The sequence below is a fragment of the Eubalaena glacialis genome, chromosome 4 (assembly GCF_028564815.1).
Source record: "Eubalaena glacialis isolate mEubGla1 chromosome 4, mEubGla1.1.hap2.+ XY, whole genome shotgun sequence".
NCBI classification, from domain to species: Eukaryota; Metazoa; Chordata; class Mammalia; order Artiodactyla; family Balaenidae; genus Eubalaena; species Eubalaena glacialis.
The window spans coordinates 172,216,464-172,242,704 of NC_083719.1; the positions used below are offsets into that span (position 1 = coordinate 172,216,464).

The 26,241-nt window shown below is 37.3% G+C and overlaps 1 protein-coding gene across 1 annotated transcript in view; it reads left to right on the forward strand.

Annotated features, from left to right (window-relative positions):
- NLRP3 (NLR family pyrin domain containing 3) overlaps positions 1 to 25,255 on the forward strand; it is a 53,176-nt gene extending 27,921 nt beyond the window's left edge. Inside the window, exons 8-10 of the mRNA XM_061188593.1 lie at positions 21,176 to 21,346; positions 21,851 to 22,021; positions 25,156 to 25,255. Coding sequence (XP_061044576.1) covers positions 21,176 to 21,346; positions 21,851 to 22,021; positions 25,156 to 25,255 — 442 coding nt within the window. The remainder of the gene's footprint in view (positions 1 to 21,175; positions 21,347 to 21,850; positions 22,022 to 25,155) is intronic.
- The last annotated feature ends 986 nt before the right edge of the window (positions 25,256 to 26,241 follow it).

Sequence of the window (26,241 nt, forward strand, 5' to 3'; positions counted from 1 at the left end):
TTACTTCACTTAGTATGACAATCTCTAGTTCAATCCCTGTTGCTGCAAATGGCATTATTTCATTCTTTATTTTTTTTAATTTTTGACTGCATTGGGTCTTCGTTGCTGCTTGTGAGCTTTCTCTAGTTGCGGCGAGTGGGGCTACTCTTTGATGACGTGCATGGGTTTCTCATTGCGGTGGCTTCTCTTGTTGTGGAGCACGGGCTCTAGGCATGTGGACTTCAGTAGTTGTGGCACGTGGGCTCGTAGTTGTGGCCCATGTGCTCTAGAGTGCAGGCTCAGTAGTTGTGGCCCACAGGCTTAGTTGATCCGCGGCAGGTTGGATCTACCTGGACCAGGGATTGAACCCATGTCCCCACATTGGCAGGCGGATTCTTAACCACTGCACCACCAGGTCGCTATTTCATTCTATTTTTATGGATGGGTTGTATTTCATTATATATATATATATCACATTTTTTTAACATCTTTATTGGAGTATAATTGCTTTACAATGTTGTGTTTCTGCTGTATAACAAAACTGAACCAGCTATATGTATACATGTATCCCCATATCCCCTTCCTCTTGTGCCTCCCTCCCACCATCCCTATCCCACCCCTCTACATGGTCACAGGGTACCAAGCTGATCTCCCTGTGTTATGCAGCTGCTTCCCACTAGCTATCTGTTTTACATTTGGTAGTGTATATGTGTCAGTGCTACTCTCTCACTTCATCCCAGCTTACCCTTCCCCCTCCCTGTGTCCTCATAACCTTATATCCTGCAACCATGCTGAAATTGCTTTTTCATTGTAAGAGTTTTTTTCAGTTCTTTCAGATTTTCTATATGGAAGATCATGCCCTCTGTGAACACAGCTTTATTTTTTCTTCCCAATCTGTATACCTTTTATTATTTTTTCCTTTTGCTGTCTTATTGCATTAGCTAGGACTTCTACTATGATGAAGAAAAGGAGTGGTGAGAGGGGACATCCTTGTCTTTTTCCTAATCTTAGTGGGAAAACTTCAAGTTCCTTACCTTTAAGTTGCTGTTACCAGTAGGTTTTTTTGTCGATTTTTAAAAACAAGTCCAGGAAGTTTCCCTCATTCCTAGTTTGCTGAGTACTTTTATCATGAATGGGTGTTGGATTTTGTCAAATGCTTTTTCTGTATCTATTGATATGATCATGCAATTTTTTCTATATTCTGTTGATGTGTTGGATTATATTAATTGATTTTCAAATGTTGATTCAGTCTTGAATATCTGGGATAAATTCCATGTGATCATGGTATATAACTTTTTATACATTGTTGGATTCAATTTGGTAATATTCTGTTGAGGATTTTTGCACCTTTGGTCATAAGAGATATTTATAATGCTGGCTTTATAGAATGAGTTTGGAAATGTTCCCTTTGCTTCTCTCTTCTGAAAGAAGTTGTAGAGAATTGGTAAAATTTCTTCCTTAAACATTTGTTAGAATTCATCAGTGAAACCATTTGTGTCTAGTACTTTCTCTTTTGGAAGTTTGTTAATTATTGATTCAATTTCTTTAATAGATAAAGTTCTATTCAGACTATTTCTTCTTGTTTAAGTCTTGGCAAATTTTGTCCTTAAAGGATTGGTTCATTTTGTCTAACTTATAAAATATGTGCACATAGAATTGTTTGTAGGACTCCTTTCTTATCCTTTTAATATTTTGGGGAACTGTAGAGATTTCCCTTCTTTCATTTCTGATATTAGTAATTTGTGTCCTCTCTCTTTGTTTTTCTTCGTTAGCCTGGCTAGAAATTTATCAATTTTATTGATCTTTTCAGGAGATCAGTTTTTGGATTCATTGATTTTCTTTTTTACTTTTTTTTTTTTTAATTATTTTTGTCTGCATTGGGTCTTCGTTGTTGTGCGTGGACTTTCTCTAGTTGTGGAGAGTGGGGGCTGCTCTTCCTTGCAGTGCACGGGCCTCTCATTGCAGTGACTTCTCTTGTTGCGGAGCACCAGTTCTAGGTACGCGGGCTTCAGTAGTTGTGGCTCACGGGCTCTAGAGCGCAAGCTCAGTAGTTCTGGCACATGGACTTAGTTGCTCTGCAGCGTGTGGGATCTTCCCGGACCAGGGCTCGAACCTGTGTCCCCTGCATTGGCAGGTGGATTCTTAACCACTGCACCACAAGGAAAGCCCAAGATTCTTTTTTTAAAAAATTAATTAATTAATTTATTTATTTATTTATTTTTGGCTGTGTTGGGTCTTTGTTGCTGTGTGTGGGCTTTCTCTAGTTGAGGCAAGCAGGGGCTACTCTTCGTTGCGTTGCATGGGCTTTTCATTGCAGTGGCTTCCCTTGTTGCAGAGCACGGGCTCTAGGCGCGTGGGCTTCAGTAGTTGTGGCATGGGGTCAGTCGTTGTGGTTTGCAGGCTCCAGAGTGGAGGCTCAGTACTTGTGGTGCATGGGCTTATTTGCTCCACGGCACATGGGATCTTCCCAGGCCAGGGCTCAAACCCGTGTCCCCTGCATTGGCAGGCAGATTCTTAACCACTGTGCCACCAGGGAAGCCCTCGTTGATTTTCTTGATATGAATTTATTGTTTTCAATTTCATTGATTCCTGCTCTAATTTTTATTGCTTTTCTTCTGCTTACTTTGAATTTAACTTGCTCTTCTTCTAGTTTCCTAAGGTGGAAGCTTAGATGATTGATTTTAGATTTTTATTTTTTACTAATATATGCATCCCTTGCTATAAATTTCCATCTAAGCACTGCTTTTGCTGCATTCCACAAATTTTAAGTTGTGTTTTTATTTTCATTTAGTTTAAAATATTTTAAAATTTCTTTTGAGATTTCTTCCTTGATCCATGTTTTATTTAGAAGTGTGTTGTTTAGAAAATTGACTGTGTTATGAAATTCTATGCCAGAAGTTACTTTGCCTGGGTCATTAATATTTATAACTAACCTGTCCTTTGATTTGCATTAATAATGTACCTTGGGATTACACAAAGAATAATTCATAAATATTCTGGTAAAGGGGAAGATGCCATAATTAAAACACAGTAATTAACATGGAAAGAAAAAAGAAGTGTGTTGTTTAGTGTCCATGTATTTTGGAATTTTCCAGCTATCTTTCTGTTATCTATTTCTAGTTTCATTTGATTGCAGTCTGATTTGTTTTTTAAACTTGTTAAGATATGTTTTATGACACAGAATGTGGTCTATCTTGGTGAATGTTACATGTGAGCCTGAGAAGAATGTGTATTCCTCTGTTGTTGGATGAAGTAGTCCATAGATGTCAATTTTTTTTAATTTATTTTTTTGAAGTATAGTTGATTTACAGTGTTGTGTTAATTTCTGCTGTACAGCAAAGTGATTCAGATATATACATATATACTCTTTTCCATTATGGTTTATCACAGGATATTGAATACAGTTCCCCGTGCTATACAGTGGGACCTTGTTGTTTATCCATTCTAAATATAATAGTTTGCATCTGCTAATCCAAAACTCCCAATCCCTCCCTCCCCTACTCCCACTCCCCCTTGGCAACCACACATAGATGTCAATTATTTTCAGTTCATTGATAGAGTTGCTGAGTTCAACTATGTCCTTACTGATTTTCTGCCTGCTGGATCTGTTAGTTTCCGATAGAGGGGTGTTAAAGTCTCCAACAATGTGTTATAGATACATATATTTTTTCTCCTTGCAGTTCTATCAGTTTTTGCCTCACATATTTTGACTTTTTTTAGGCACACATATGTTAAGAATTGTTATGTCTTCTTGGAAAATTGACCAATATAAACATCATATAATGTCCCACTTTATCCTTAATAATTTTCATTGCTCTGCAGGCTGCTCTGTCTGAAATTAATATAGATACTCCTGCTTTATTTTTTATTTTTTAAATTAAAAACATTTTCAAGCTTTATCGAGGTATGATTGACCAATAAAAGTCATATATATTTAATATGTACCACATGATGTTTTTATATATGTATACATTGTGAACTAATGTCCACAAACAAGCTAATTAACATACCCATCACATTGTTACTTTTTTGTCTGTGTGTGGTGAGAGCACTTGAATCTACTCTTAGCAAATATCAAGTATACAACATATTAACTTGGTGAATGTACAGTCACCAAGTTGTACATTCAGTCTTCAGAACTTTTAATTGAAAGTTTATATTCTTTGATCAATATCTCCCTTTTTCCCCCATCCCCCCAACCTTTGGTAACCCCCATTCTACTCTGTTAACTATGAGTTTGGTGGGTTTTTTGTTTTTTTGTTTTTTTTTGATTCCACATATAGGTGAGATTACATGGTATTTGTCTTTCTCTCTTTGGCTTAAATCACTTAGCATAATGTCCTCTGGGTTCATTCATGTCACAAATGGCAGGATTTCCTTCTTTTTTAAGGATGAATAATATTCCACTGCATATATGTATATGTATATCTATCTATCTATCTATCTATCTATCTATCTATCTATCTATCTATCATCTATTACCTATGCCACATATCCTCTGCTTTTTTTTGATTAGTGTTAGCATGCTATATCTTTCTCTATCCCTTTACACTTATTTTTTAAAACATTGTTTCCATTCCTGTAATTTTAATCTGTATGTGTTTATATTTAAAGTGGATTTCTATTTATTTATTTATTTTTGGCTGCCTTGGGTCTTCGTTGCTATGCACGGGCTTTCTCTAGTTGTGGTGAGTGGGGGCTACTCTTTGGTGCATTGTGCAGGCTTCTCATTGCAGTGGCTTCTCTTGTTGCAGAGCACGGGCTCTAGGTGCATGGGCTTCAGTAGCTGTGGCACATGGGCTCAGTAGTTGTGGCTCGTGGTCTCTAGAGTGCAGGCTCAGTAGTTGTGGTGCATGGGCTTAGTTGCTCCGCAGCATGTAGGATCTTCCCAGACCAGGGCTCGAACCCGTGTCCCCTGCGTTGGCAGGTGGATTCTTAACCACTGTGCCACCAGGGAAGTCCTAAAGTGGATTTCTTGTAGACAATAAACAGTTGGGTCTTATTTTTTGTTCATTCTCTGATACCTGCCTTTTAATCGATTTATTTAGATCATTGATGAATTAATTATTGACATTGTTGGATTAATATCTCATATTTGTTCCCATTTTCCATTTATTGCTCTTGTTCTTTTATCTTATTTTTGTCTTCATCTCTTTTTCTGCCTTTTGTGACTTTAACTGGACCTTTTATATAATTCCATTTTGTCTCTTTTCTTAGCACATCCGTCATACTTTATTTTTTTGGCCGTGCTGCCTGCTTTACAGGATCTTTGCTTTCTGACCAGGGATTGAACTGGGCCCATGGCAGTGAAAGTGCTGAATCCTAACCACTGGACAGCCAGGATTCCCTCCATTTTACTTTCAAAAAATTTTTCTTAGTGGTTGCTCCAGAGTTTGGAATACATATTTACAACTAATCTGTCTACTTTCAAAAAACCTTAAGCCACTTCACAGTATGAATACCTTATAATAACAAAGTAATCCTAATTCCTCCTTTCTGTCCCTTGTATAATTGCTGTCATTCATTCAATTTATATGTAAGCATATATATACACATAAATATAAATCATTGAATACATTGTTGCTATTATTTTGAACATGATGTTATCTGTTTGATCAATTAAGAATAAGAAAAATAAAAGTTTTTATTTAACCTTCACTTGTTCCTTCTCTGGTGCTCTTCCTTTCTTTATGCACATCTGACATATATTATTTTCCTTCTCTCTAAAGAACTTTTTAAAGTAACATTTCATTTCTTGCAAGGTGTTCTATTGGTGACAAATTCCCTCAATTTTTGTTTGTCTGAGAAACAAAGGCTGAATAATATTCAGTTTTGATGGCTAATTTCACAGGGTTCAGAATTCTAGGATTTTTTTTTCTCTCAACACTAAATATTTCACTCCATTCTTTTCTTGTTTGCATGATTTCTGTGAATAAGTCAGTTGTAATTCTTATCTTTGCTCCTAAACAGGAAAAGTATATTCCCCCCTCTGGCTTCTTTCAGGATTTTTCCTTTACCTTTGATTTTTTGTGTTCTGAAAATGATATGCCTAGCCGTAGTTTTTTTTTTTTCTTTTTTTCCATTTTTTTTTGGGTATCTATGTTGCTTGGCGTTCTCTGGATCTGTGATTTGGCATCTGACATTAACTTAGTGAAAATTCTTGGTCATATTTGTTTCCTGTAATTCTTCTGTTCCATTCTCCTCTCCTTCTGGTATTTCCATTATGTGTCTGTTACACTCATATGGCAACTTTTATAGTTATTCCACAGTTCTTGGATATTCTGGGGGTTTTTTTCCATCCTTTTTTTCTGTTCACTTTTCAGTTCTAGAGCTTCCTATTAAGATATCCTCAAGCTCAGAGATTCTTTTCTCAGCTATGTCCAGTCTACTAATAATCCCATCAAAGGCATTCTTCTTTTCTGTTACACTGTTATTATTTTTGGGGTTTTTGTTGTTGTTGTTGTTCTTGTTTTAATCTCTAGCTTTCCTTTTTGGTTCCTTCTTGGAATTTCCATCACTCTGCTTACTTTTTTTTTTTTTATGGTTTATCATAGGGTACTGAATATAGATCCCTGTGCTATACAGTAGGACCCTGTGGTTTACCCATTCCATATATAATAGCTTACATCTGCTAACTCCAACCTCCCACTCCATCCCTCCCCTAACTCCCTAGGCTCAGGTTTTTGTTTTTTTTCTTTATACAGCAGGTTCTTATTAGTCATCAATTTTATATTCATCAGTGTATACATGTCAATCCCAATCGCCCAATTCATCAAACCACCACCCCCACCACCCCACAGCTTTCCCCCCTTGGTGTCCATACGTTTGTTCTCTACATCTGCCCTGTCTCAATTTCTGCCCTGAAAACTGGTTCATCTGTACCATTTTTCTAGGTTCCACATATATGCTTTAATGTACAATATTTGTTTTTCTCTCTCTGACTTACTTCACTCTGTATGACAGTCTCTAGATCCATCCACGTCTCAACAAATGACCCAATGTCGCTCCTTTTTATGGCTGAGTAATATTCCATTGTATATATGTACCACATCTTCTTTATCCATTCATCTGTTGATGGGCATTTAGGTTGCTTCCATGACCTGGCTATTGTAAATAGTGCTGCAATGAACATTGGGGTGCATGTGTCTTTTTGAATTGTGGTTTTCTCTGGGTATATGGCCAGTAGTAGGATTGCTGGATCATATGGTAATTCCATTTTTAGTTTTTTAAGGAAGCTCCATACTGTTCTCCATAGTGGCTGTATAAATTTACATTCCCACCAACAGTGCAACACGGTTCCCTTTTCTCCACACCCTCTCCAGCATTTGTTGTTTGTAGATTTTCTGATGAAGCCCATTCTAACTGGTGTGAGGTGATACCTCATTGTAGTTTTGATTTGCATTTCTCTAATAATTAGTGATGTTGAGCATCTTTTCATGTGCTTCTTGGCCATCTGTATGTCTTCTTTGGAGAAATGTCTATTTAGGTCTTCTGCCCATTTTTGGATTCGGTTGTTTGTTTTTTTAATATGGAGCTGCATGAGCTGTTTATATATTTTGGAGATTAATCCTTTGTCCGTTGATTCGTTTGCAAATATTTTCTCCCATTCTGAGGGTTGTCTTTTCGTCTTGTTTTTGGTTTCCTTTGCTGTGCAAAAGCTTTTAAGCTTCATTAGGTCCCATTTGTTTATTTTTGTTTTTATTTCCATTACTCTAGGAGGTGGATCAAAAAGGATCTTGCTGTGATTTATGTCAAAGAGTGTTCTTCCTATGTTTTCCTCTGAGAGTTTTATAGTGTCCAGTCTTACATTTAGGTCTCTAATCCATTTGGAGTTTATTTTTGTGTATGGTGTTAGGGAGTGTTCTAATTTCATTCTTTTACATGTAGCTGTCCAGTTTTCCCAGCACCACTTATTGAAGAGACTGTCTTTTCTCCATTGTATATCCTTGCCTCCTTTGTCATAGATTAGTTGACCATAGGTGCATGGGTTTACCTCTGGGCTTTCTATCTTGTTCCATTGATCTATGTTTCTGTTTTTGTGCCAGTACCATATTGTCTTGATTACTGTAGCTTTGTAGTATAGGCTGAAGTCAGGGAGTCTGATTCCTCCACCTCCGCTTTTTTCCCTCAAGACTGCTTTGGCTGTTTGGGGTCTTTTGTGTCTCCATACAAATTTTAAGATTTTTTGTTCTAGTTCCGCAAAAAATGCCATTGGTAATTTGATAGGGATTGCATTAAATCTGTAGATTGCTTTGGGTAGTATACTCATTTTCACAATATTGATTCTTCCAATCCAAGAACATGGTATTTCTCTCCATCTGTTGGTATCACCTTTAATTTCTTTCATCAGTGTCTTATAGTTTTCTGCATATAGGTCTTTTGTCTCCCAGGTACGTTTATTCCTAGGTATATTATTGTTTTTGTTGCAATGGTGAATGGGATTGTTTCCTTAATTTCTCTTTCTCATCTTTCATTGTTAGTGTATAGGAATGCAAGAGATTTCTGTGCATTAATTTTGTGTCTTGCAACTTTACCAAATTCATGGATTAGCTATAGAAGTTTTCTGGTGGCATTTTCAGGATTATCTATGTACAGTATCATATCATCTGCAAACAGTGACAGTTTTACTTCTTCTTTTCCAATTTGTATTGCTTTTATTTTTTTTTCTTCTCTGATTGCCATGGCTAGGACTTCCAAAACTATGTTGAATAATAGTGGTGAGAGTGGACATCCTTGTCTTGTTCCTGATCTTAGAGGAAATGTTTTCAGTTTTTCACCATTGAGAATGATGTTTGCTGTGGGTTTGTCATATATGCCCTCTATTATGTTGAGGTAGGTTCCCTCTATGCCCACTTTCTGGAGAGTTTTTTTCATAAATGAGTGTTGAATCTTGTGAAAAGCTTTTTCTGCATCTATTGAGATGATCATATGGTTTTTATTCTTCAGTTTGTTAATATGGTGTATCACATTGATTGATTTGCGTATATTGAAGAATCCTTGCATCACTGGGATAAATCCCACTTGATCGTGGTGTATGATCCTTTTAATGTGTTGTTGGATTCTGTTTGCTAGTATTTTGTTGAGGATTTTTGCATCTGTAATCAGCAGTGATATTGGTCTGTAATTTTCTTTTTTTGTAGTATCTTTGTCTGGTTCTGGTATCAGGGTGATGGTGGCCTCATAGAATGAATTTGGGAGTGTTCCTTCCTCCACAATTTTTTGGAAGAGTTTGAGCAGGATGGGTGTTAGCTCTTCTCTAAATGTTTGATAGATTCACCCGTGAAGCCATGTGGTCCAGGACTTTTGTTTGTTGGAAGATTTTTAATACAGTTTCAATTTCATTACTTGTGACTGGTCAGTTCATATTTTCTATTTCTTCCTAGTTCAGTCTTGGAAGGTTATACCTTTCTAAGAATTTGTCCATTTTTTCCAGGTTGTCCATTTTATTGGCATAGAGTTGCTTGTAGTAGTCTCTTAGGATGCTTCATATTTCTGTGGTGTCTGTTGTAACTTCTCCTTTTTCATTTCTAATTTTATTGATCTGAGTCCTCTCCCTCTTTTTCTTGATGAGTCTGGCTAATGGTTTATCAATTTTGTTTATCTTCTCAAAGAACCAACTTTTAGTTTTATTGATCTTTGCTATTGTTTTCTTTGTTTCTATTTCATTTATTTCTGCTCTGATCTTTATGATTTCTTTCCTTCTGCTAACTTTGGGTTTTGTTTCTTCTTCTTTCTCTAGTTCCTTTAGGTGTTAGGTTAGATTGTTTATTTGCCATTTTTCTTGTTTCTTGAGGTACGCTTTTATAGCTATAAACTTCCCTCTTAGAACTGCTTTTGCTGCATCCCATAGGTTTTGGATCGTCATGTTTTCATTGTCATTTGTCTCTAGGTATTTTTTGATTTCCTCTTTGATTTCTTCAGTGATCTCTTGGTTATTTAGTAACGTATTGTTTAGCTTCCATGTGTTTGTGTTTTTTATGTTTTTTTCCCTGTAATTCATTTCTAATCTCATAGCATTGTGGTCAGAAAAGACGCTTGATATGATTTCAATTTTCTTAAATTTACTGAGGCTTGATTTGTGACCCAAGATGTGATCTATCCTGGAGAATGTTCCGTGCGCACTTGAGAAGAAAGTGTAATCTGCTGTTTTTGGATGGAATGTCCTATAAATATCAACTAATCTATCTGGTCTATTGTGTCATTTAAAGCTTCTGTTTCCTTATTTATTTTCATTTTGGATGATCTGTCCATTGGTGTAAGTGAGGTGTTAAAGTCCCCCACTATTATTGTGTTACTGTCAATTTCCTCTTTTATAGCTGTTAGCAGTTGCCTTATGTATTGAGGTGCTCCTTTGTTGGGTGCATATATATTTATAATTGTTATATCTTCTTCTTGGATTGATCCCTTGATCATTATGTAGTGTCCTTCCTTGTCTCTTGTAACATTCTTTATTTTAAAGTCTATTTTATCTGATATGAGTATAGCTACTCCAGCTTTCTTTTGATTTCCATTTGCATGGAATATCTTTTTCCATCCCCTCACTTTCAGTCTGTATGTGTCCCTAGGTCTGAAGTGGGTCTCTTGTAGACAGCATATAGATGGGTCTTGTTTTTGTATCCATTCAGCAAGCCTGTGCCTTTGGTTGGAGCATTTAATCCATTCACGTTTAAGGTAATTATCGATATGTATGTTCCTATGACCATTTTCTTAATTGTTTTGGGTTTGTTTTTGTAGATCTTTTTCTTCTCCTGTGTTTCCCACTTAGAGAAGTTCCTTTAGCATTTGTTGTAGAGCTGGTTTGGTGATGCTGAATTCTCTTAGCTTTTGCTTGTCTGTAAAGCTTTTGATTTCTCCATCGAATCTGAATGAGTTCCTTGCCGGGTAGATTAATCTTGGTTGTAGGTTCTTCCCTTTCATCACTTTAAGTATATCATGCCACTCCCTTCTGGCTTATAGAGTTTCTGCTGAGAAATCAGCTGTTAACCTTATGGGAGTTCCCTTGTATGTTATCTGTCATTTTTCCCTTGCTGCTTTCAATAATTTTTCTGTGTCTTTAATTTTTGCCAGTTTGATTAGTATGTGTCTCGGTGTGTTTCTCCTTGGGTTTATCCTGTATGGGACTCTCTGGGCTTCCTGGACTTGGGTGGCTATCTCCTTTCCCATGTTAGGGAAGTTTTTGACTATAATCTCTTCAAATATTTTCTCTGGTCCTTTCTCTCTCTCTTCTCTTTCTGGGACCCCTATAATGCAAATGTTGTTGCGTTTAATGTTGTCCCAGAGGTCTCTTAGGCTGTCTTCATTTCTTTTCATTCTTTTTGCTTTATTCTGTTCTGCAGCAGTGAATTCCACCCTTCTGTCTTCCAGGTCACTTATCCGTTCTTCTGCCTCAGTTATTCTGCTATTGATTCCTTCTAGTGTAGTTTTTATTTTAGTTATTGTATTGTTCTTCTCTGTTTGTTTGTTCTTTAATTCTTCTAGGTCTCTGTTAAACATTTCTTGCACCTTCTCGATCTTTGCCTCCATTGTTTTTCCGAGGTCCTGGCTCATCTTCACTATCATTATTCTGAATTCTTTTTCTGGAAGGTTGCCTATCTCCACTTCATTTAGTTGTTTTTCTGGGGTTTTATCCTGTTCCTTCATCTGGTACGTAGCCCTCTGCCTTTTCATCTTGTCTATCTATCTGTGACTGTGGTTTTTGTTCCACAGGCTGCAGGATTGTAGTTCTTCTTGCTTCTGCTGTCTGTCCTCTGGTGGATGAGGCTATCTAAGAGGCTTGTGCAGGTTTTCTGATGGGAGAGACTGGTCCTCTCTCTGCTTACTTTGCCTGTCTGTTCTTCCATGCTGTTTACTTAATCCGTTAGAGCTCTTAGGGTATTAGTTATAATTATTTTAAATGCCTGGTCTGATAATTTCACATTCCTGCCATATCTGACTCTGGTTCTGATGTTTTCTCTGTTTCTTCAACCTTTATTCTTTGACTTTTAAAATGTTTTGTAACTTTTTCTTGAAACCTGGACATGATGTACTGGGTAGAGGGAACTACTCTAAATAGAAGTTTAGTAATATGGTAATGAAGTGTGGGAGGAGGTGAAGCATTCTATAATCCTATGATTAGGTTTCAGCCTTTTAGTGAATTTATACATCTGGACTGTGAATTCTCAGTGCTTTTCAACTGCTTCTCAGTTTTTTTCCTCCCTTCTTAGCAGAACAGGTTGCCTAGAGTAGGCTGAAGCTGAGTATTTCCCTTCCCTAAGATCAGTTAGACTAATAATATCCCAGCAGATTAGGCTTTGGGCAACTATTTTCTCCTGAGGACAAGTATTGTTGAAAAGAACAGAGTGCTCTGGTATATAGGCATACGTTAATTTATTGATCTTTGCTTTATTGTGCTTCGCAGACATTGCAATTTTTACAAATTGAAGGTTTGTGGCAACCCTGTGTTGAGCAAGTCTATTCGCACCATTTTCCAACAGCATTTCCTCACTTTGTGTCTCTGTGTCACATTTTGGTAATTCTTGCCATATTTCATACTTTTTGATTATTATTATATTTGTTATGGTGATCCGTGATCAGCAATTTTTATTGGTTCCATTGTAACTGTTTTGGGGGCACCACAGACCACACCCATATAAGTCAGTGAACTTAACTGATAAATGTTGTGTGTGTTCTGACTGCTCCACAGATCGGCTGTTCCTGTGTCATCTCTCTTCCTCTCAGTGGGCCTCCCTATTCTCTGAGACACAACAATATTGAAATTAGGCCAATTAATAACCCTACAATTCTTCTAAGTGTTCAAGTGAAGAGTCAATCAATCTGGCAAACTTCATGGTTGTCTTTTTAAAAAAAAATTATTGAAGTGTAGTTGATTTACAATGTTGTGTTAGTTTCTACTGTACAGCAAAGTGAGTCAGTTATACATATGTATACGTTCTTTTTCATGTTCATTTCCATTACGGTTTATCACAGAATGTTGAATATAGTTCCCTGTGCTCTACAGTAGGACCTTGTTGTTCACTGTTGTCTTATTTCAAGGCATCGCCACAGCCACCCTAAACCTCAGCAACCACCATTCTGATCAGTCAGCAGCCATCAACACTGAGTCAAGACCTTCCACCAGCAAAGATTATGACTCACTGAAGGCTCAGACGATGGTTAGCATTTTTTAGCAATAAAGTATTTTTTAATTAAAGTATGCACATTGTTTTTTTTTTAGACATACTGCTATTGCACACTTAATAGACTACAGTATAGTGTAAACATAACTTTTATATGCACTGGGAAACCAAAAAATTCGTGTGACTAATTTGGTTGTGATATTTGTTTCATTAGGGTAGTCTGGAACTGAACTGACAATATCTCTGACATATGCTTGTATTTTAAAATGGTTCCTTTACTCCTCCCTGTACTGGAAGCACAGAGGGATTTTTCCCTGATATTTAATGTGAGAACTTGGTTGAGCTCCTGGAGATAAAACTCACAAAAGTATGCAGGTCCCCTTATGATGGGGTCCCCCGGTGTTTTTATTGTTCAGACTTGTCCACAACTAGCCTTTAGTTATTTGTCAATTACAATTCAGGTTTTCCTACCTGGGCACTGATTCCCATGGAGGTTTAAACTCATGGGTTTCTGATCCAGGAAGTTATGATTCTTTGTATTTGCCTCTGTGTCTCCCCGATTTTGGGGGCAGCAAATTGTGCTGTGGCCACACTTCTCGTGGATTTAAGAAGTATTGTTGATTCATCAGCTTTTTCAGCTTTTACCTTGTTGTTAGGACAGAATGGCAACTTCTAAGCTTTCTACATGCTGGCCTGGAAACTGGAAGTCCTGCTTGTGAGTTTTTTAATTACAAAAGTAATACATGCTTAGTGTGAAAATGTTAAATAATACAAATACATGAAGTAAGAATTGAAAGCTCCTTTTCAGCTCACTTCCCAAGAGAACAATTTACAGCAGGCTGATGAGCAAACTTCCAGACATTTTGTTATACATGAACAATCATCCATCCATTAATCTGTCCATCTACCCACCCATCTTAATACACTCTGTGTATTGGTTTTCTAGGGCTACTGTAATAAAGTACCACAAAAGGAGTGGCTTAAGCAACATTTATTTTTACTTTTTTTCTTTCAATTTTATTGGCATATAATTAAAGTACAGCACTGTATAAGTTTAAGGTGTATAGCATAATGACTTGACATACATATATTGCAAAATGATTACCACTGTTAATATCCATCACTTCATATAGTTACAAAAAATGTTTTAGAATTACTCTCTTAACAACTTTCAAATATACCATACAGCAGTGTTATCTATAGTTATTGCTTGTCTTTTTGATGATGGCCATTTTAGCAGACATGAGGTAGTAGCTCATTGTGTTTTTAATTTACATTTCCCTGGTGAGTAGTCCTGTTGAGCATCTTTTCATGTACCTGTTGGCTATTTGAATATCTTCTTTGGAAAAATATCTATTCAGGCCCTTTGCTCATTTTTAAATTGGATTATTTGCTTTTTTGCTATTGAGTTATATGAGTTCTTTACATTTTGTATATTAACCTTTTATCAGATACATGATTTGCAAATATTGTCTCCCATTCTGTAGGTTGCCTTTTCATTTTGTTGATTATTTCTTTTGCTATGCAGAAACTTTAGTTTTATGTAGTCCCATTTGTTTATTTTTAATTTTGTTGCCAATGCTTTAGGAGTCATATTAAAAAATAATCATTACTAAGACCCATGTCAAGGAGCTTTGTTTTCTATATTTTCTTCCAGGAATTTTATGGTTTCAGGTCTTATCTTTAAGTCTTTAATCCTATTCAAGTTGATTTTTGTGAATGATATATGAAAGGGGTCTAGTTTCATTCCTTTTCATGTGAATATCTAATTTCCCCAGCACCATTTATGGAAGAGATTGTCTTCTCCATTGAGTATTCTTGGCTCCTCATCAAATATATGTTGATGGCATATTCATGGGCTTATTTCTGGTCTCTGGATCCTGTTCCATTGGTCTAGTGTCTGTTTTTATGCCACTATGATACTGTTTTGATTACCATAGCTTTACAATATACTTTGAAATTAGGAGGTATGATGCCTCTAGCTTTGTTCTTCTCTATCAGGATTACTTTGGCTATTCTGGGTCTTTTATGGTTCCATATAAATTTTAGAAGTGTTTTTTCTACTTCTGTGAAAAATTCCAGTGAAGTCTTGATAAGGATTGCATTGAATTGGTAGATGTCTTCAAGTAGTATGGACATTTTGATGATATTAATTCTTCCAATACATGAACAGGGGATATCTTTCTGTTTGTTTATGTCTTCTTAAATTTCTTTCACCCGTGTCTTATAGTTTTCAGTGTAGAGATCTTTCACCTCTTTGATTAAGTTTATTCCTAAGTATTTTATTGCTTTTGATGCTACTGTAAATGGGATAGTTTTCTTTATTTCTTTTTTATATAATATTATTAGTGTATAGAAATGCTACTGGCTTTTGGAAGGCAGCTATGCTCACCACTATACCACCAATGCTACATGAAATGTTACTGACATTTGTTTGTTGATTTTTGTATACTGCAACTTTACTGAATTCATTGATTAGATCTAACAGTTTTTTTGGTTGAGTCTTTAGGATTTTCTATATAAAAATCATGTCATCTGTAGAGTCAATTTTACTTCTTCCTTTCCAATTCTGATACACTTATTTCTTTTTCTGGCCTGATTGCTCTTGCTAGGACTTTCAGTACTATGTTGAATAGGAGTGGGGAGGGTGGGCACTTTTGTCATGTTTCTGATTTTAGAGAAAAGCTTTCAACATTTCACTGTTGAGTATGATGTTAATTGTGGGCTTGTAATATATGGCCTTTATTATGATGGGGTATATTCCTTCTCTACCTAATTTGTTAAGAGTTTTTATCATGAACAGATATTGAATTTTGTCAAATGCTTTTTCTGCATCTACTGAGATGGTCATGTGATTTTTTATTTCATTCTATTAATGTGATGTATCACATTAATGGATTTGCATATGTTGAACTATCCTTGCATCCCAGAGATAAATTCCACTTGATCATATTGCATGATTCTTTTTTTTTTTTTTCTTTTTTTTGGCTGTGCTGTGTCTTCATTGCTGCGCATGGGCTTTCTCTAGTTGCGGTGAGCAGGGGCTACTCTTCATTGTGGTGCATGGGCTTCTCATTGTAGTGGCTTCTCTTATTGCAGAGCACAGGCTCTAGGCACACGGGCTTCAGTAGTTGTGGCTCATGGTCTCAGTAGTTGCAGCTCGCAGGCTCTAGAGCGCAGGCTCAGTAGTCGTGGTTCATGGGCTTAGTTGTCCCGCAGCATGTGAGATCTTCCCGGACCAGGGATTGAACCCATGTCCCCTGCATTGGCAGGCAGATTCTTAACCACTGGACCACCAGGGAAGTCCTGCATGATTCTTATAATGTGCTGCTGAATTCAGTTTACTAGTATTTTGTTGAGAATTTTTACATCTATATTCATCAAGGAAATTGGTCTCTGGTTTTCTTTTCTTATAGTGTCCTATCTGGTATCAAGGTAATGTTGGCCTCATAAAATGAGTTAAGGAGTGTTCCCTCCTTTTTGATTTTTGGAAAAGTCTGTGGAGAATTGGTGATAATTCTTCTTTAAATGTTTAATAAAATTCACTAGTGAAGCCATCTGGTCCTGGGCCTTCTTTTGCTGGGAGTTTTTAAATTTCTGATTCAATCTCCTTACTAGTAATTGGTCTGGTTAGATTTTCTATTTCTTCCTGATTCAGTCCTGGTAGGTTGTATGTTTCTAAGAATTTTTCCATTTCTTCTAGGTTGTCCAGTTTGTTATAGTTGTTTATAACAGTTCTTATGATCTTCTGTATTTCTGTGATATCAGTTTTAATGTCTCCTCTTTTGGTTATAATTTTATTGATTTAGGTTTTCTTTCTCTCTCTCCTTTTTTTGGGGGGGGGAGGTTTCTAGCTAAAAGTTTGTAAATTTTGTTTATCTTTTCAAAGGTTCAACTCTTAGTTTGTTATTTTTTTCTATTATTTTTCTACTTTTTATTTTACTTATTTCTGCTGTAATCTTTTATTTCCTTCCTTTTGTTAACTTTAGGCTTTGTTTATTCCTCTTTTTCTAGTTCTTTGAGGTGTAGAGTTAGTTGTTTAATTAAGATCTTTCAATTTTCTTGATGTATGCATTTATGGCTAGAAACTTTCCCATTAGAAATGATTTTCCTGCATCTTATAAGTTTTGGTATGTTGTTTTTAATTTTTTTTGACTCAAGATATTTTATTTCCCCTATAATTTTTCTTTGACTCATCGGTTGTTCAGAAGAGCATTGTTTAATTTTCATGGATTTTTGAGTTTTTCAATTATCCTCTTGTTATTGATTTCTAGTTTCATACCATTGTGGTCTGAGACGATACTTGGCATAATTTCAATCTTCTTGAATTTGCTAAGACTTGTTTTGTGGCCTAACATATGATCTATCCTAGAAAATGTTTCATGTGCACTTGAGAAGAATGTTCTGCTATTGTTAAAATGTTCCAAACAAAATTTATTTTGTCTTAGTAATGGAAGCTAAAAGTCCAAGATCAAGGTGTTGGCAGGATTTGTTCCTCTGACAGCTGTGAGGAAGAATATGTTCCATACTTCTCTTCCAGCTTCTGGTGGTTTACTGGCAATCTTTGACATTCCTTGGCTTGTAGATGTATCACCTCAGTCTTAGCCTTCATCTGCACATGGTGTTCTCACTGTGTGGGTGTGTGTCTGTCTTTGAGTTTAAACATCTCCCTTTTATAAGGATATCAGTCATATTGGGTTAGGGCTTACCTTAATGACCTCATTTTAACTAATTACATCTTCAATGACCCTATTTCTAAATAAGGTCATATTCTGAAGTACTGGGGGATAAGACTTCAACATATAAAATGTTGGGGGACATGATTCAACCCCAAACACTCTGTCTATCCAAACTGGAATCATTATGAGACCATTTTTTCATGATTTACTTTTTTCATTTATTGTGGACACATTGCCATGCTGGTATATACAGATATACAGATTTTGGCATAATGCTGTATAGTATGCATTATGGTAATATATTTAGCTGCTCATTGAATGATGAACCTTTGGATGAGTTTCTACTTTTTCACTATTACAAATAACTCTGCAGCAAGCATATTTATATATATAACTTTATGTGTGTGTATTTGTTTTGAGACAGATACCTACAAGTAGAATTAATGAGGCAAAACTTTTAGGCATTTTATATTTTGTTAGGTATAGCCAACATTTCTTTTCTTGAACTTTAGGTCTTTCTCTCTGGCTGTATATTGCCCCTGCCCCCTCCACAATATTACACAAGCATCACACACTAAGCATTTGCAAAATTCTTTATTTCTTGTAACCTTTTTCCCACCCCTCTCCTTTTTCTTGCCCTCTCTATTCTGCCCTCTTGCCCTCTCTATTCTGCCTTGTTGAATAGTGGGACTTTCCAGGGAGCTGACAAGTAAACAGAGGATAATTCTAATCTTGTGTTTACTTTCAATTTCCTCTGCCTCTCATCTTTCTTTTACATAACACCAGAGGGAATTTTCTGAAATGCAAATTTGATAATACTGGGCTTTTGCTCAAAAAAACCTTCAAACATTCTTCTTTGAAATCAGGGTAAATTTGGTATATCTTAGCTTGGCACACAAGGCTATCCCTGATCAGCCCTAAATTGCTGCTTCTTCCCTCTTGCCTACCACACCCTTCACTCTTTTGAGTCATACTGAAGTTTTAGTTCTAAGAAACTGGCCCACTCTTTCACCCTTCCTCACCCTTGCATACTATTTTCCTTTTTGCCTGAGGGTTAGCCTTACTCTCCCATTCCTATTGTCCATCTAGAAAGCTCCGTCTTATTCTTCAACTGATTTCTCTGATCCTCAGTTTTTCTATTTAAAAATAGATATAAAAACAACACGTGCATCTTGGTTTTGTAATAATTCAATGAGATAATCCTATTTAAAGTCATCATCACACAGCCAAGCAATTAGTAGATACTTAATAAATGTTAAATCTTCTTCCTCAATTTTCTTTGTGAGACATTTTTGTGACATAAGGCATATCATTAGTAAATTTTTTAAAAATCAGTAACAATATAGTACATGGAAAGATATCTATGTTCAGTAAATGTAGATCTGAGTCGAATGGATTGAGTGAAACAAAGATATATGATGTTGGTTACATTCTTCTAATCTAGTGGTTTGGTTGGTAGGGCTTGGTTGTTTGATTTTCTAAACATTTCATTATGTACTCTATGTACCCATCACTCAGTCTCAGTGGTTACCAACATTCTGATAATCCCGATGTGACTTATTCTTAACAAAACCACCCTATCTACTTGTAATTGCTGCCACTTCACTGTGTACTTCTCCTCAAACATCTGTTGCATAATACTTTTTAGCCCTTTTCTGGAAATAGTAGTAAATCTTACTATTCTGTAACTTTCAAAATATTCTTTCTTTTCCCTTTTGAGGACCATCTCTAGTCTTCTGGAATGGTCTTCATCTTTGCCAGTGTCTTAGTCTATTTGGGCTGCAGTAACAAAAATACCATAGACTAGGTGGCTCAAACAACAAACATTTATTTCTCACAGTTCTGGTGGCTGGAAATCCAAGATCAAGGTGCCTGTAGATCACCTGGTTCCTGGTGAGGACTCTATTCTTGGCTTGCATACAGCCACTCTTGCTGTGTTCTCACATGGTGATAGGGGTGAGGCAGCTCTCTGGGGTCTCTTTTAAAAGGGCACTAATCCCATCATGAGGATTCTATCCTCAAGATCTAATCACATCTTAAACCCCCACATTCTACTGGATTGGCCAAAAAGTTCTTTTGGGTTTTTCCCTAAGATGTTACAGAAAAACCCAAATGATCTTTGTGGCCAACCCAATAATACCATCACATTGAGAGTTAAGATTTCAACATATGAAATTTGGAGGAGGGGGAACTACAAACATTCAGTCTATGATAGCCAGAAATCCTGAAAATCCCTTCTGCATGTTCACTGAAGATCCTCTGATAAAATTCTCCTTAGCTAGAAAGAAGAACTTACTATAAACCACTCAATTGTTTTTGTTCATACCTCTTGGGCTTCATTTCCCTCTTTGTCTTGCTTACTCAGTCTTTTTTGTTGTGATTCATTCTTGACTGGGAAGATGGAGACTAGTGGATGGATAATTATTTCTGTTCCCTTTTGGTCATCTGTTCATGCTATGCTGTCTGGATCACTTCTTTCTGTATTTCTATTTTTTCTGATTCTAAGACACCTTGGAACTTAAAAACATGTCATTGTTAAGAAAGAAATGTGACTGCATGAGATATTCTTAAATTAAAGCTTTGTTGAAGGCCTAGCACATGTGACTTTCTGCATACTGTATATCACTCTTTGAGCGTCTATGCAGGAGTGACACAGCTCTCTATTTCAGAGCCCTTATGCTCTTGTTGGGTGATAGTATATTCTCAACTTGACCAAAAGTAGTACATCAAGAATCTTAGTTCCACTGCGTATAATGCAAACCTAGGGCTTTGTACTCTGAGAGGCCATTTACAAGGCAGAAGGTAGTGTGAAATGGACAGAAGGGCCAATAGAGCAGGGGATGGCTCTAGAAGGTGTAAGTCTGGGTCCCCTCTCTACCAAATACTCTCTCTTTGACCTTAAAAGCAACACATGATTTGATGAGCTTCAGCTTTCTAATCTGTAGAAAATATTCAATAGTTACAGCTGCACTGCCACCTTGCTTGGTTGGTATAAGAATCAAATAAGGTAGGCCTCTGCAGTGTTAATATAATAATAATGAGAATTATTAGTAAGAGACAATCTGGGATGTCTTTCTGGAAGAAGTGGTAGTGAGGAACATGTATGGCCAGAGGGAATACGTGTAAGAAGGAGGAATGTGGAGGGAATGTGGATCAGTTTGCTTTTGCTCTGTCTCTTCTGCTGATCCCAGGAAAGCATCTGCTAAGAAATCATTTGTCTCTTTTATGGGGCCAGAGATAGGGAGTCATGCTCTCCTCAGATTATATCCAAGATGCTGGCCACTGACCTTTAAGTTGAAGCATGAAGCTTTTCAGATAAAATGAAGTTCCTGTGTTGAGACAGCTGTGCAATGTTCAAGGAAGTCTGGGCATTGAGGATTCTTCTCCCTGTTCCTTCTACAGGTTGGTGAATTCTGGCATTACATCAGGTGGTTGTCTAGCTCTATGCTCGGTGCTCAGCACAAACCAGAATCTCACACACCTTTACCTACGGGGCAATGCTCTCGGAGACGTGGGGATCAAGCTACTCTGTAAGGGACTCTTACATGCCCACTGCAAGCTTCAGGTGTTGGAGTAAGTCTCTGAGCTTATTACAGTGATGGGAATGCATGGTGGCTACAGGGAAGGGGACAGTTGAGGGGAATGATGATGAGATAATCTATATCTGAGAGTCTTCCTAGGGCTTGGCTTCTTACAGGATTATGGGACTAGGAGGAGCTGTACTTTTAGATGGTGTAAAGGTAAATACTGAAGTTCCTTTCACCATAAATCTCTCTACCACAAAAGAGTGGGGGTTGTATGGCACTAGTGTTTTAGGAAAATCTGGGGGGGAGACACAGAATTTGGGAAAAATCATTTCATAAACTGCTGTTAATCATTTGAACTGCAAAATCCAGTAGACTGGAAAAAATATTCTCATCTGAAGAGGAGAGAATGATAACCCTTGGCACATAAGGCAGTTCCAAGTTTGTTAATCCTGAGCCTTTTCTGCATTTGAAATATTACAGGCTAAGATCTGGGAGACCTGTGGAGGATAATTAAGGGTACATTTTCTTGAAATCACCTTCTTTCTTGCAGATTAGACAACTGCAGCCTCACGTCACACTGCTGCTGGGGTCTTTCCACACTTCTGACTTCTAACCAGAGCCTGCGAAAGTTGAGCTTAGGCAACAATGACCTGGGTGATCTGGGGGTCATGCTACTCTGTGAAGTGCTGAAACAGCAGGGCTGCCTCCTGAAAAGCCTGAAGTAAGTGTGCTCTGTAGAGATTTGTGTGGCAGGGCTCCTAGTGCTTAGGAAAAGTTGGCCAGTTTCCAAAATCCAGGTTGGCTTCATTTGCACTCTGGGTGAGGTTGGGCTTGGGCCAGTTGCAGATTTATATATGTATACAGTAATTGAGTCATGAACTATGTATTCAATTTCATCCAGACATTTAGAATAATCAAGGTTCATTTGGGTGTGAAAAGACCTTTCATCCATATTCCTGAAAGAAACACAAGTCCCAATGAAAAATAGCCAAAAAGAATTGTATTTCTATGCAAGGTATCATACTTTGTAGAACTAGACCTGTCCATGGGTCATCCTTATTGCAAAGTCCTTGCATAGTAAGGGTGTTGTTGGTCTTGTTTCAGAGAATTTCTAAATAGAAAGTGCTCCAGAAACATCAAGATTAGAAATTCCATAAACTTTGGCATGTCTTCAGGGTGTTGGGACCATTGGCTCCTTTCCATCATCAATGATACCACTGAGGTACACATACCTCGCTAGTAAGAGCTTCCTAATTAGTTTCATAACTTCTGTCAGCTCTGATGATCACAGTCTCCACTAAAGACATTTCTTTCGCTTGGTTTTAGGGTCAACACACTCTCCTCTGGATTTTCTCCTACTACATTGGCTGTTTCTGCTCAGTCTCCTCTGGTATCCCTTCATCATTCTGACCTTTACATACTGAATCCCCAGGACTCAATCACTGGGTTAATTTTTCTTCTTTACACTTTCTCCCTTGTTTACATCATCTAGTCTTCTGGTTTCATCATATATGTGCTGTTCCCCTCCCCCTAGTTCATATCTCCATGAATTCCATGTTCAAATGCTTGTCTCACCTTTCTACTTGGATGTCTAATAAGCCTCCCAAATTTCACACGTCCAAATCCAAACCTGTGCTGTTCCCTTCTGTCTAAAATCTGCTTCTTCCCTATCTCAGTCAATGGTAACTCAGTCTGAATTGTTCAGGTCAACACAATCCTGGTGTCATCTTTGACACATCTTTTTCCTTATGCACATATCCAATCCATTGGCATGTCCTGTTAACTCTGCTTTCACAGCATGCCCACTCATTGACCACTTTTTGCCAGCTTCATGGGTCCTACCCTAGTTCAAACCACTGTCACCTCTTGTCTGGATTGTCCTGGTAGCATTCTGCCAGGCTACTCTGCATCTACCATTGCAGATGGAGGGTGTAGCTAAAACATGAGTCAGAGCATATCACTCCTACCAACATGCTTCTATCACAAAGTAAGAGCCACAAACTCATGGCAGTGTCTAAGGCCCCATGTGATCTGGCTCCTGCTATTTTTGCAAAGTCATCTTCTAACCCTAGTTCCGTCTGCTCCACTCACACTGGTTTCCTTGCTATTTCAAAAAACACTGTCATCTCCGAAACTATGCACTTGCAGTTCCCTCTGCCTGGAACTTCCCCCCTTTCATATCCACATGCCTTATTCCTGTGCATCATTAAATCCTCTGCTCAGGGTTTTCTCTGTGAGTCTGACTGTAACCATCCTACTGAAAATAGCAGCCCAGCATGCCTTTCCTCTTCTTTGCTTATTTTCCTCCATAGTGTTGACCATCATAATACATGCTATATCATTTTCTTATTTATTTATTATCTATATCTTACCCCTAGTGTATAAATTCTATTAGCCCAGAAATTTCTGTCCTTGTTCATGGACTCAAGGCTGAGAACCAATTGGAATACAGGTTTGAATAAACAGTAGTTCAGATCAGCATTGTATCCTTGTGTGGACACAGTGGAACATGTTTCTTGCAAGAAAAGCCATTTCCAGAGCTAAGAGAAATAGGAACGAAAGGAATTATTGGTCAGGATGAAGCTGGGGACATTGCTGTATGTGGGCTAATTGACCCAGCCCTGAAGGACACTCTGGAGATAAGGGACAGGCTCAAAATAGACTGGGGAATCCATGGATGCAGTCAACCTGTCTTGTGAGCTCAGGTTGCCATAACAAAATAGCATAGACTAGGTGCCTTAAACAAATCATAGACATTTACTTCTCACAGTTCTGGCAGCTGGAACATCCAAGATCATGGCGCTGGCTGATTTGGTTTCTGGTGAGAGCTCTCTTCTGGACTTGTTGTGTTCTCATGTGGTACACAGAGAGAGAGACAGAGATAGACAGAGAGTGTGTGCTGTGGTATCTCTTATTATAAGGGCACTAATCCCATCATGAGGACCCACCCCCATGACCTCATCTAACCCTCATTACCTCCCAAAGACCTCATATCCAAATACCATCACATTGAGGGTTAGGGCTTTAACATATGAATTTTGAAGGAACACAAACAGTCCATAACACAACCAAATCAAGATTATTAGAAATGATTCAGGACAAATGGTATGATTTCTTAGTTAAGTTGCAAGGGAAACTTAAAAAAAGAGAAGGAGGAAGAACTGATATCAAAGAAGACTTGAGAGGCATACCAAGCAATTACAATGTGTGGACCTTTTTTTTTTAGCTGCATTGTGCGGCCTGCAGGATCTTAGTTCCCCCACCAGCAATTGAACCTGGGCCATGGCAGTGAAAGCACCAAGTCTTAACCACTGGACCTCCAGGGAATTCCCAATGTGTGGACTTTATATGGCTCCTGATTAAATGAACATAATATAAAAATTTTATCAGACAGTTGAGGAAGTTTAAACACTGATTGGACATATACTGATATTTAGAAATTATTGTTAACTTTTTTGGGTGTGATAATGGCATTGCAGTTATGTTTTAAAAGTCTGCATTTAGTTTCACACACTGAAATATTTATAGATGCATGAACTGCTGTGTTTAAGATAATCCACTGATGTGAGGAGTGGGTGGGTGATAGATGAAACAAGATTGGCCATGAGCTGTTAACTGTCAAACCTGGGTAATGGGATTCATTATACTATTCTCTCTATATTTGCACATGTTTAAACATTTCCAAACTTGAAGGTTAAAAATATTGAATATCACAGAAACCACATTAGGCATGAAGTGCAGCATTGGAAAGCTTAAAAGTGTGAGGCTAAGTGAGGAGATGAGATTTTTAAAGCCAAAAACTGAAAGTGTTTATTTGAAGAGTACAATCCAAAGCTTCTCTATTTGCTTTTACAGGTTGTGTGGAATGTATTTCAATTATGATACAAAACGTGCGTTAGAAACACTTCAAGAAGAAAAGCCTGAGTTGACCATTGTCCTTGAGCCTGCTCGGTAATGGTGGAAGCAGGGCTGCTAGACGCCAAGGTTCTTTGCCTTCCCTGCCATCTAGGTGTGGATAAGTGGTAGTGAGTACTCCTCCATCAGGGTTAAGACCACCACTCTGTGATTCTTCTGGTCCAGTGAGGAAGAGTGGAAGCTTTCTGATGGTGCCTTTGCCTAGAGAATGTGAGCATCTCCTTTACCTCTGGGTTGAAGACACCAGGGCAATAAAATCATCAAACAACACAGGTCTCACCATAGTGCCTCAGTCAGAGGATGTGTTCCTCTTGGTGACCTCATGTAACTAACTCATTCAATAAAGCACTTTTTCTTTCTTTTTCTCTTTTTGCTCTAGCTCTCCTTTCCCTCACATCTTCCCCCCCCCCTTTTTTTGTTTACTTTTGACTGTATCATTCCTCCTGCCATCTTTCTCTTAACTGACCATAAAAGAATGAGTTAACTGTATATTATGTTGCAATTTTGTGGCAGCAACTTATTTATTTTTAATCTTTGAACAGTTATATTTTCTAATAAAATAATTCATTTTATTGTATTGTAGCTGGCTGAAAATTTGGAAAATAGAAAAACTTTATTGTATTTATTGAGTTAATTTGTTTCCTTTCCTTAATTTTAAGAGAGGGTGCCTAGAAATCTTTTTACTTATTTATCTAAACTACTAAAGATAAATTAAATTGCTTCATGTGTTAAAAAATCTCTTTGCCAAATGATTCAATTGTAATGACTAAGGGGAAAAAAATGTCTTATCCTAACTCTGATGGTTGAAATTTCAACTCTGGTAGGACAGGAAGTTGAAATCATGCAAAAGAAAGTTTTAGAGTAGAGGGAGCCTATATTCATAAATAGAAGTATTATGTAGAAAATGCATTTTGCCTTCAGTTATAAGAACTTATCTTGGATTTATCACATTCCAGGAGCATTTCATCTACCACACTTCACATAGCATTAAATCATTAATATATATATTGAATGATTGCTTCTCCG